The sequence below is a fragment of the Tachysurus vachellii genome, chromosome 13 (assembly GCF_030014155.1).
Source record: "Tachysurus vachellii isolate PV-2020 chromosome 13, HZAU_Pvac_v1, whole genome shotgun sequence".
In the NCBI taxonomy this organism is placed as follows: domain Eukaryota; kingdom Metazoa; phylum Chordata; class Actinopteri; order Siluriformes; family Bagridae; genus Tachysurus; species Tachysurus vachellii.
In genome coordinates, this window is record NC_083472.1 from 25,916,432 (window position 1) to 25,927,930 (window position 11,499).

Here is an 11,499-nt window from a genome sequence, read left to right on the forward strand (position 1 = left end):
TCGATGAGGAGGTCCAGCATGGAACATTAAAATCTAATGAATATTTATCAGAAGATCCAACTCATGAATATTCATCATTAAAACTGTTCTGGAGTCATTTGCCGGCACAAAATAAATTTGCTGGGGCAGTAAGTGTAGACGTGTGTGTTTATGATAATGCCTAACATCAGTCTGAGGGGACGAGCGAGACCAACACAAACTGGGGATGGAGAGGGAGATAGAGAGAGAAAGAGAAAGTTCTGGGTTCTTCTTTAGTCACTGTGTCTTTCATAATTTCAGCCCTTTAATTTACTGGGATTCACAAATTCAGAATTCCAAGATATTTCAGTCTCAAATGTTTTGGCACTATTTGTCAGTCTCCAGGAGGATGGAGTGCGTTAAAGTGTGTGTGTGAGGGTGTGTCTGGGGTTGTGTGTGACACGTGTGAGTGAGAGGGGTGTCTAAGAGTATGTATGAGGTGTGTTTGAGGGTGTGTGTGAGGGTGTGTGTGAAGGTGTGTGTCTGAGGCTTGAATGTTTTTGCACCTATTGTCTACAGGAGGATGGAGTGTCAATGCTGGGGGTTTATTCTGATGATTAACTGATTATCAGGACCACTAATCACTAATCAATACAATATATGTGTATTTTGCATGCTCTGGTGTATGAACAGCATACTAACAGTTTTTGAGCAGTATATTAACATTATATTACAATATTTGAGCAGTATATTAACATTATATTACAATATATGAGCAGTATATTAACATTATATTAGCCGTATATTAACAGTATATGAGCAGTATATGAGCAGTATATTAACGGTATATTAACAGTATATTAGCAGTATATTAACAGTATATTAACAGTATATGAGCAGTTTATTAACAGTATATGAGCAGTATATTAACAGCATATGAGCTGTATATTAACAGTATATGAGCATTATATTAGCAGTATATTAACAGTATATTAACAATATATGAGCAGTATATCAACAGTATATTAACAGTATATTAACAATATATGAGCAGTATATCAACAGTATATTAACAGTATACGAGCAGTATATTAACAGTATATGAGCAGTATATGAGCAGTATATTAACAGTATATGAGCAGTATATTAACAGTATATTAACAGTATATGAGCAGTATATTAACAGTATATGAGCAGTATATTAACAGTATATTAACAGTATATGAGCAGTATATTAACAGTATATTAACAGTATATTAACAGTATATGAGCAGTATATTAACAGTAGATGAGCAGTATATTAACAGTATATTAACAGTATATTAACAGTATATGAGCAGTATATTAACAGTATATGAGCAGTATATTAACAGTATATTAACAGTATATGAGCAGTATATTAACAGTATATTAACAGTATATGAGCAGTATATTAACAGTATATTAACAGTATATTAACAGTATATGAGCAGTATATTAACAGTATATGAGCAGTATATTAACAGTATATTAACAGTATATGAGCAGTATATTAACAGTATATGAGCAGTATATTAACAGTATATTAACAGTATATGAGCAGTATATGAGTAGTATATTAACAGTATATTAACAGTATATGAGCAGTATATTAACAGTATATTAACAGTATATTAACAGTATATGAGCAGTATATTAACAGTATATGAGCAGTATATTAACAGTATATGAGCAGTATATTAACAGTATATTAACAGTATATGAGCAGTATATTAACAGTATATGAGCAGTATATTAACAGTATATTAACAGTATATGAGCAGTATATTAACAGTATATGAGCAGTATATGAGCAGTATATTAACAGTATATGAGCAGTATATTAACAGTATATGAGCAGTATATTAACAGTATATGAGCAGTATATTAACAGTATATGAGCAGTATATTAACAGTATATTAACAGTATATGAGTAGTATATTAACAGTATATTAACAGTATATGAGCAGTATATTAACAGTATATTAACAGTATATGAGCAGTATATTAACAGTATATTAACAGTATATGAGCAGTATATTAACAGTATATTAACAGTATATTAACAGTATATGAGCAGTATATTAACAGTATATGAGCAGTATATTAACAGTATATGAGCAGTATATTAACAGTATATGAGCAGTATATTAACAGTATATTAACAGTATATTAACAGTATATGAGCAGTATATTAACAGTATATTAACAGTATATGAGCAGTAAGTGGTATTTATCCTCTTGTAGGTGCCGTATCACAGCGTGGCAGGGAGAAGGGCGCCGACCAAAACAGACTGCACTAAGCACTCGTCTTTTTCTCAAACTCGGATCAGTTTGTTTTAAGTTTTTTTCACCCTGAAGGTTTTAAGGAATACGATGAATTCCTGTTTCTCTCTCCGTCTGTCTTTCTGTCGCAAACTTCAAACCTTTTTGTTTGTCTGGGGATAGAATCATTCACATGAAAGGAAACAAACCTGACAGACAAACTTTGTGAAGTTTCTGAACTTTTTTACAGATTTTTGGACTTTGTTTCCTTTAAGAACTTCAGAGGATCAGATGATGAGGATGGATTTTAGACATTTTGCTTCTTTTGTATGAAGAAATTCCGAGTAACTTACAGGTGAAAGGGTTCGACAGGTACGTCACTATATTCACCTCATCACCTCATCACAGTGTTTTCACCTTATTTTATTCTCTCATCTGTCCTTTAATCAGTTTTGTTTAGTTTAGTGAGACAGTGGTTTAGTGAGACAGTGGTTTAGTTTAGTGAGACAGTGGTTTAGTTTAGTGAGACAGTGCTGAGTTCAGCTGAGCTCAGCTTTTATCTACTCATTTGTTTAGCTAGCTTTAATCATAGCATTAATCATATATCCTGAACTTTATATAATCCTGTTTCTGATTGGCTGAACAGAATTAACATAAAAGCTCCACACACATTAGTCCAAAGATGTTTTTTAGCAGAAACATAACACGACGTCTTCTCTTCTTTTCCTTTCTGCCTGTTTTTTCCATCTCCACGTCTAATCTGTCTGAACTTCAGTTTTTAGCTTTTTGTATCTCTTCTCTTCTCTTCTCTTCTCTTCTCTTCTCTTCTCTTCTGTCCATTATCTTCATTTCCTTTTTCCATCATTCATAGTTTCTCCTCTACACTTATATTTTGTTTCATTTTATTCCATCTGATCTCATTTCCTTCTATTTTCTGTCACTTTTTCACTCTCTCTAGCTCTTATATTTTTCTCTGTAATGTTCTCTGACCTTTAATCACATCACACTGCACAGACATTATTTTTTCTCCTGTCTGTCTGTTCATCTGTTCTGTCTCTTTCTCTCACTTTGTCGAGAAAGAGAGCAATTTTTTCTGGTTGAAATAAAGACGCTGCTTGTTTTTCTCATCTTTTGTCGTGCATCGCAGACATTTTTGAAGTTCTTTAATAAATAGAACCAGTTGAAATGAGAACATTACAGCAAAGAGACTTTATTTTATCACTTATTTAATACTAAACTTTCACGCTGGAGCTCAGGACAGCACCAGCATGTTCCTGATAGTCCTCTATAGAACATTTTATGCTTTCAGTCCAGAAGAACTCAGTGTTTACTGTTAGCGAGGATGACGGAGTGCTGTTCAGTAACCAGTATCAAGTCCAGGTTGGTTAGTCATACTTTGTGTGCATTCAAAGGTTAAACAGTATTAATTAAGAGTTTAAAATATAGAGATATATTCAAGCTGAAACACAATCTGTGTGAATTTATATTTATATATTTAATGTCTCTAGACTTTAACTCTCAGACATGAAAATCTGTACACAAAAATGTCATTTATATTAATTTAGTCATTTTTACTGCAGTACAAGATGATTATCATTAAATCTTATTCTGAATGATTCATTAAGTGTCACAAATAAAACATTTTTGTTCTGCAGTTTCAAATCTCAGTTTCCATAACAAGAAACTCACTATAAAAATTCTACATTTCAATTCAAATCATTTTCATAATATTATATGTAATGATGTCATATTATAATATGGATGTGCTTTGTATGTGTGTGGTGGTGGTGATGGTGGTGGAAGGGTCTTGGGGGTGGGTGGGGGGTGTTGGTGTTTCCATACAGCTTAACAGATGTCAATTTAAAGACAAATGAACTTAATTACATCATAACTACAGCATCATAAGACAAAAATGAGTTATGGATAGTGTGTGTGTGTGTGTGTGTGTGTGTGTGTGTGTGTGTGTGAGAGAGATATTCTGGGCAGGGTTAGTACTGTGCCAAGGGGTGGATGTGTTTCTGCCCTAGTTGGTCTGTTTTGCCCTTGTGTGTACTGGCACTATGCCCCATGGGGCCTACATTGTCTATGTGTTTATATCACACACACACACACACACACACACACACACACACACACACATACAAATCTTCCCCTCTGTCTCCTTCATCCCATCTCCTCATCCCATCTTCTCCCATCTGTCTCATTTTAAATACATCCAGTGTGTGTGTGTGTGTGTGTGTGTGTGTGTGTGTGTGTGTGTGTGTGTGTGTGTGTGTGTGTCTGTGTGTGTGGTGCTCTCTTTTTGTTGTTATACTATATTCTAAGTAATTCCCTGTACTACTGTTCTGACCTTTCTGCTCGGCTGTGTCCCAAATCACACTTCAGTATGTTAAATCATGTCATTGTCCACTACCTGTGACAGGACAGTTACAACTACAGACCACTGACCAGTGAAGGAGGTATGGCCTGGTCAGTCTAAGTAAAAGGGGGTGTGGCCTTTGTTCCTGTCAGTCTCTGTATCTTTCAGAGACACACACACAAACACACATACACACACACACTCTCTCTCTATCTTGCCTCTCATTTTTAATCCAGGTTTTTGAGAATAAGAGCCACAAGCATGCTGCTTATCACTTACAGGGAAAGAATATAGGTTTATTTAATAATATATCAAATATGCACACACACATACACTGCAGTCTGTAGGGAGTGAAGGTTCACTGTGTGTGTGTGTGTGTGTGTGTGTGTGTGTGTGTGTGTGTGTGTGTGTGTGTGTGTGTGAGTGAGTGTGAGTGATCGATGCAGGGGGGATTTTGGGATATATCACAGCATCTGAACACCTGACCTGCTGAGATAACAACACACACAAAAAGATTAAGGTTTTAGTCAGGTGTGTGTGTGTGTTACTGTCTATAAGACATATCTACATGAGCATAAAAAATATTTTATGTTATGCATTTTATCCACATAATGTGTGTGTGTGTGTGTGTGTGTGTGTGTGTGTGTGTGTGTGTTGAGTATGCAGATTAGCTCACTGAGTCCAAGGCAAACATATGGTGCATCTCAAAACAAGATGTTCACTAGTCGTATGTAGAATTAAGGGATTCACTGCACACACACACACACACACACACACACACACACACACACACACACACACACAATGAGCTGCCATGCTGTAATTTTTTTACAGACTGTTATCCATGAACTTTGACCCTTTCCACTTTTATAGACATAGATAGCAAAGAACAGACCTCACAATATGGTTCTGTGGGTGAGAGAGAGAGAGAAAGAGAGAGAGAGAGAGAGAGAGAGAGAGAGAGAGAGAGAGAGAGAATAATAAAGAAAGACAAACAGGAAGAAATGGATTAAGAGAGACAGACAGAGAAGAGTTTGGGGTGAGGAGAGAGTGGATGCAATCAGTGTCTGAGGCCAGAAGAGGGTGTGTCCATAAGAGGGTGGGGCTTTAAGAGGGGCGGGCTGACAGAATCTAGTTCAGATAAAACAGGACACAGGAGGCAGGAAAAGTTCATGGAGGATATTTTGGGAAGTAAAATGAGAAGTTTGGTTTCAGTTCAGTTCTGGTTCTCTTTTGGTACTGATTCTGTTCTGACTCAGTTCTTGTCCTCCTCTCCTCCCCTTTCCTCTCCTCTGGTCTTTACACCTTCTTCTTTCCTCATCAATAAAATAAATTATATTTCTGCCTCTGCATGTTGTCATCTCACCGTGTCTCCTCATCTCTCATCTTCTCACCTGTTCCTTTAAAGGTTCCTTCATCACCTAAGTAGCTGCCCTTTCACTCAGTGGGATATCGGTATAGTGTGGTGCTAATTCTCATAGATTTACCAGTTCTCATGTAACTGTGTACCATGGCAACCAGAGGCAGGTCCCTGGCTACTTCATACCTCTGACTATTATGGGATGCAGTGGATTGACTGTACATACACACAACAAAGAATTTTGTATATCCTCATGTTGTCAGTAAGCACTGAAAAGGGACAGATGCTGTACATGGAACAACATCTGTTTACACTCTACACTTTATGTTGTAGTTCGTTTCAATAAGAAACTCATGCAGGTCAAAGCAAAAAATGTGACAATTTCAACTAAAATAAGAAAATCTTTTCAAACATTTGTCACACGGGAAAAAACTGTCCTTTGCTGCCCAAAGCAACACATTTAGGGGAATAAATATTACCCATGTGTCTTTGCAGTTGAGGATGATGTGATGTCATGGCCTGAGGAAAGGTTAGAACATTCAGATTTCTGCTGCACAGGAAGTGTGACCTTTTACATCACGTTGTTATTTTGGGTTTTGTGATGGCTTTCAGTGTGGTGTGTGTGTGTGTGTGTGTGTGTGTTTGTGTGTGTTTACCATAAAGACCAAAAAAAAAAAGACTACATGCGCAACATTTTGATGTTTTGGGACATTTGCTTGTTTATTATGAACACAAAGGGCGTTCTGAGATCCTGGGTTTCAGAATTGATGATCAATAAAATGTCAAATTGGGTATTTCTAATCTAATCTAATAAATGTTGCAGGATTATTGAACCAGAGGGACAACAGATTTATTAAAAAAATTGTGATTCTTTCATTGTGTTTTGTTCTAGATCTGAGGTCGCTTCCCGACGTGGCGATGACGGGAAACTGTACTCGTGAGTGCAGCGAGTTCGGACACTCGGATTCCTGCTGGATGCCGTCTCCAAACCGCAACAACAAAATCTCCAAGAGTGCTTCAAAACTCTCAACCTTTGTGCCTTACCAAGAGCGGGAGGCTCAGGAGACACTGATGGCCAATGGAAGCCCCAAGCCCATGGGGGAGGAACTTGGGGGCGGGGCCACAAACAAAATGCCCAGCATCCGCTTCATGGCCCCTTACACTAGTGCCTACTCTGCAGGTGGTGAGGGGACAAAGGAGTGTGCCATGGAAGAAATCCCACTGAGTCAAACAGCAGCGACCACACCCTCCAGCCAGGGGTCCAAGAGAGAAATCTACCTGTGAAGAGTGAAATGAGATTTTGAGTGAGGGGTTGTTTAGAGGTCATCAGGGTCATCACCATCAACCCAAGTGCACACAGGATTTACAGCAAGACCAAAACACTGGAACTGGTCAGTCAGTAACTGGTCAGCTAAAGAGATCAGTCAGGTTTAAAGTCATTGGGGACCTAAACAGCAAAAGGTCCTCATGAAGGTCATCAGGGTTGTTCAGGTCATTAGGCTCATTAGAATTCCTTTACGCCACTTGAGTGCGCTTGATATTTAGACTGACAAAATAAAACGCTGAATGTGAAGATTCATTTTTGGATAAATTTAGGGATTCTACCGTTGGAATTTGGACACATGAAGCTGTAATAAATTCTGTTACTACTGAAACCACCCCTTTCAAAACCACACCCCAAACAACTAACCAATCTCTCACCATGACCTTAACCGTGACCTGAACACACTCTGTGTGTCAGAAGGAACACTACCACCATCATGCTTCTCCTGTTCTTTCACTTCATTTCCTGTTCTTGTATCTGTTTTGTACTGACGCAGCTTTGGAAGTCGACTTTGGGAATCACATGAAGGATCAATTTTAAATGCTTTTAACTCTGATTCAGAATGTAAACATTTTTAATCCATTTTATTTGTGATAATTTAATATATGCTGTATAGGAACGGATAAACATGAGTTTAGGTTAAAATACATAAGTGTAAGTGCACAGAGTGTCTGATTAAGCCAGCTTGCTGAAGGACACACACTGAACACACACTGTGTTTATTTTAGATGTAGAAAGAAACACTCTCTTCTGGTGTACAGTGCTGTAAATATGCTCTGGCCATTTGTGTGTGTGTGTGTGTGTGTGTGTGTGTGTGTGTGTGTGTGTGTTTGGAAAACGATGGATCTTCACCAGAAACCCTGTAATTGGGACAAAACCAATGGCCTGGGGTTCACAGTGAATAGAAAGCAGCAGGTCGGTGTAATGCGTTTAGTCAGGACTGAACTGTTGCCATGTTGTCCTTCAGGCTCCAGCATCAGGGTTGCCATGGACACCAGGTGGCTCCCAAAACACACTTTATACCACAAACTCTCTCTCTGTGTCAAAATACACAGCCAGCAAGTGTGAGGATGCAAGAGCTGTCTAAAAAAGTCTCACATTCATGAGTGTGTGAATGTGAGAGTGTGTGAGAGCAAAAGACTAGGAGACTTCCTGCGCTGTGATTGGTGGATTAGGTGATTGGATATCCAGTGTGATATTCTACACTCCATGAACAAAGCAATCAGTTAAAGGCAATGATGTGTACAGTTTAAGACAATGAAGTGTGTTTTTTTTGTGTTATAGCTGGAATAAACCACATTTCTGGGTCTTCACACACAGACACACACACACACACGTACACACATTTTTTCATTAAAATACAAACCACACCACACTTGTTCCCTGTTCACTATACACACAACATACTCACTGACTATACACACTATACACATCAGAGTGTGTGTGTGTGTGTGTGTTTGTGTGTGTGTGTGTGATACAAACACTTCCTGACAGCTATACACTTTCTTGCTCTCGCTGCAATGCCTGCAGTCTTTATCCACAGGGGAAAACACACACGTTCATGGGGTGTCCTTCTGTGTGTGTGTGTGTGTGTGTGTAACTCAAGTCACTTACATATTGTCTTTAAAGTAAAGCTGCTGTCACTTTCATCAAGATTGTTTTGTGTTTCATTGCACTGAGTGAGAGAGAGAGAGAGAGAGTGTGTGTGTGTGTGTGTGTGTGTGTGTGTGTGTGTGTGTTACCGACACTACCATTTTGAAAGTCCCTACTGAAGGATAGCATGCTGAACCCTTAGATCCTGATGAGAGTATGCAAGACACACATTGCCACACCAAGCACACACATACACACACACATACACACACACATACACACACACACATATATTATACACTCAGGAGTTTATTAGATTCCACTTCTATTGTGCTAATTTGAATATTCATGATACATTAACATAAATCTGAAATCTGTGAATGTTGATTATCACATCAGGTTCTAAAGGTTCTCTTTAGCTCTCATGTTATTGCATGTGTTTATATCCATCATCACACTCTGTGTCAATTAAAGCTAATAGAAGGAAGATGATGTGAAGTAGTTTTTTTATATTTAATTTATTATAATAAATAAAAGAATCATGTGTTTGTATGACCTGCTGTTCCACTGCACTGTTCTACATCTTTATATTTTGCTTATTTACACATTATTTTTATTATTTTGATACTTTATTGTTTTGAATCTTAAAACTCAGTTAAGTTTGAATCTCACTAAGATTACATCAGAATTATAAAACTGTAAATGAGCTTTTCTATTTTTACCTGAAAATCATTGTTTGTTGTTTTTATTACAGTGTCATCAGTTTGTTAAACAGTTTATTAAACACATTCTGTCCTTTATCACAAACCTCACACACTGCAGACACAAGTAACAGGGTAAACGCACACACACACACACACACACACACACACACACACACACACACACACACACACACACTCAAACACATACACACGCACAAACTCACACTCAAACACACACACTCACATTAAAACAGACACATACACTCACACACTTACACTCAAACAAATACAGAATACACACTCACACTCAAACAGACACACTCATTCACACACACAAACACAAACACACATACACACACGCACACTCAAACGCACACACAAACACAGTCACACTCACACAAGCACACACACACACACTCACACAAACACTCACTCACATACACACACACAGTTTTTATACTAGTGTACCAGTGTGAGAGTGAGGCAGAGACATACCCACTCTGTTTGAAGGGTCGGATCCTGAGAGTGTTGTATTTATATCCTGCTTTGTGATGCCTTGTTTTTCTTTGTACAGTTTTATGTACACGCTGATGTGGCTTGTTTTCTATCGGCTAAGAGCTGCAGTGTGTCACGTTTTTAGAGTGAGTAGTCGAGGACTAAATGTCTAAAATGTGATTATTACACAGATTATTATAGTCTCCCTTTTCCTCCTGATGTTTGTGTTTAAAGAATAAAGACAGTTGCTTTTTATTTACTGTTCCTTCGGTTGTTCTTTATCAGAACCGCATGTTGTACAACATAAACTAAGACAATGCGAAGAAAAAAGAAATGTGGTCTTTTATTTTTTGCTGAGGAAATTACAGAAAAATATGATCATGTAATTACTCCTTATAGCTTTCCAATAAAACATTTTAAACAAAGAAACGTGTGTGTAACCTTTTAGATGTTTACAAATCTGTTCAGAAAGGTTCACATTAAAGACTAAGAAACACCTGTATCCCTCTTTCTGTCTCTCTGTCTGTCTGTCTCTCTCTCCCTTGTGTGTGAGAGTGAGGGTGAGCGGAGAAAATACAGTGTTTCTTAAATGTTTTCCCTCTCTTTAGTCAGGTATTGTTGGTAAAGTGGTTCTGTGTGTGTGTGTGTGTGTGTGTATCTGAGTTTTACTCACTTGTTACACAGTGGTGTAGACGCAGACATGGCAGCTGCTCCCACACAGGTAAGGCAGATGTTTCACCTTTCGTTTACAAGGACATCAACAAAGAGTTAATGATATTTGGGGAAATTGCTCCGTTAAAACGATCTCATTAGGGTGTAAAAACGCAAGTCTACATGTTTTTACCTTCACCAGAGCATGAAGATAACATGGTGTACACAAGTACTGAAAATCTCCGGTGTTTTGAATGCGGCGATTTGGGTCATAAACGATTCTTGTGCCCCCATAAAGACACAAATAACGACACACTACCGTCTACCTCTCATGTTAATGTAAAAAACACTGACCATCACACAGAGGACAAAGAAGGGAAAAGATGTGTGCAGGTGAACGGAGCTAGTGAGGAGGTGAAGAGGCAGAATGATGTGAGTGATGTTACAGTGAGTGTGAATGAGGAACAGACTGGATCTACTATTATTAATGTAAAAACTGAGTGTGACTGATTCTGATGAGAAGAGTGAGACTCAGGACAGTGCTGATGTTATGTACATGTCTACTGGTGCAGTACAGACAGGAAGCTCAGATGAAGGCCTGGCTGATGACCTCTATGGGTCGTCTCAGCTTACTGATGATAGCGTGAGACACGAGGAACAGTGGATAGATATTAATGATCCTGGAGAAAAAGACTGATACACTGTTGAAGAAATTAACTCTTGATCAAACAAAAGGTGTTTTTTCAGGCACAGACATTCATGATGTTTCCC

General features: G+C 38.0%; 1 protein-coding gene across 2 annotated transcripts in view; it reads left to right on the forward strand.

Annotated features, from left to right (window-relative positions):
* Positions 1-10,332, forward strand: part of pcdh1b (protocadherin 1b) — a 70,352-nt gene extending 60,020 nt beyond the window's left edge. Inside the window, exons 5-6 of one of the 2 annotated variants that reach the window (XM_060884554.1) lie at positions 2,493-2,614; positions 6,854-6,987. In XM_060884554.1, the coding sequence (XP_060740537.1) occupies positions 2,493-2,575 (83 nt within the window). In that variant the 3' untranslated portion in view covers positions 2,576-2,614; positions 6,854-6,987. Of the gene's footprint in view, positions 1-2,492; positions 2,615-6,853 lie in introns of both variants that reach the window. The other variant, XM_060884553.1, reaches the window with a different exon arrangement.
* Positions 10,333-11,499: the final 1,167 nt, after the last annotated feature.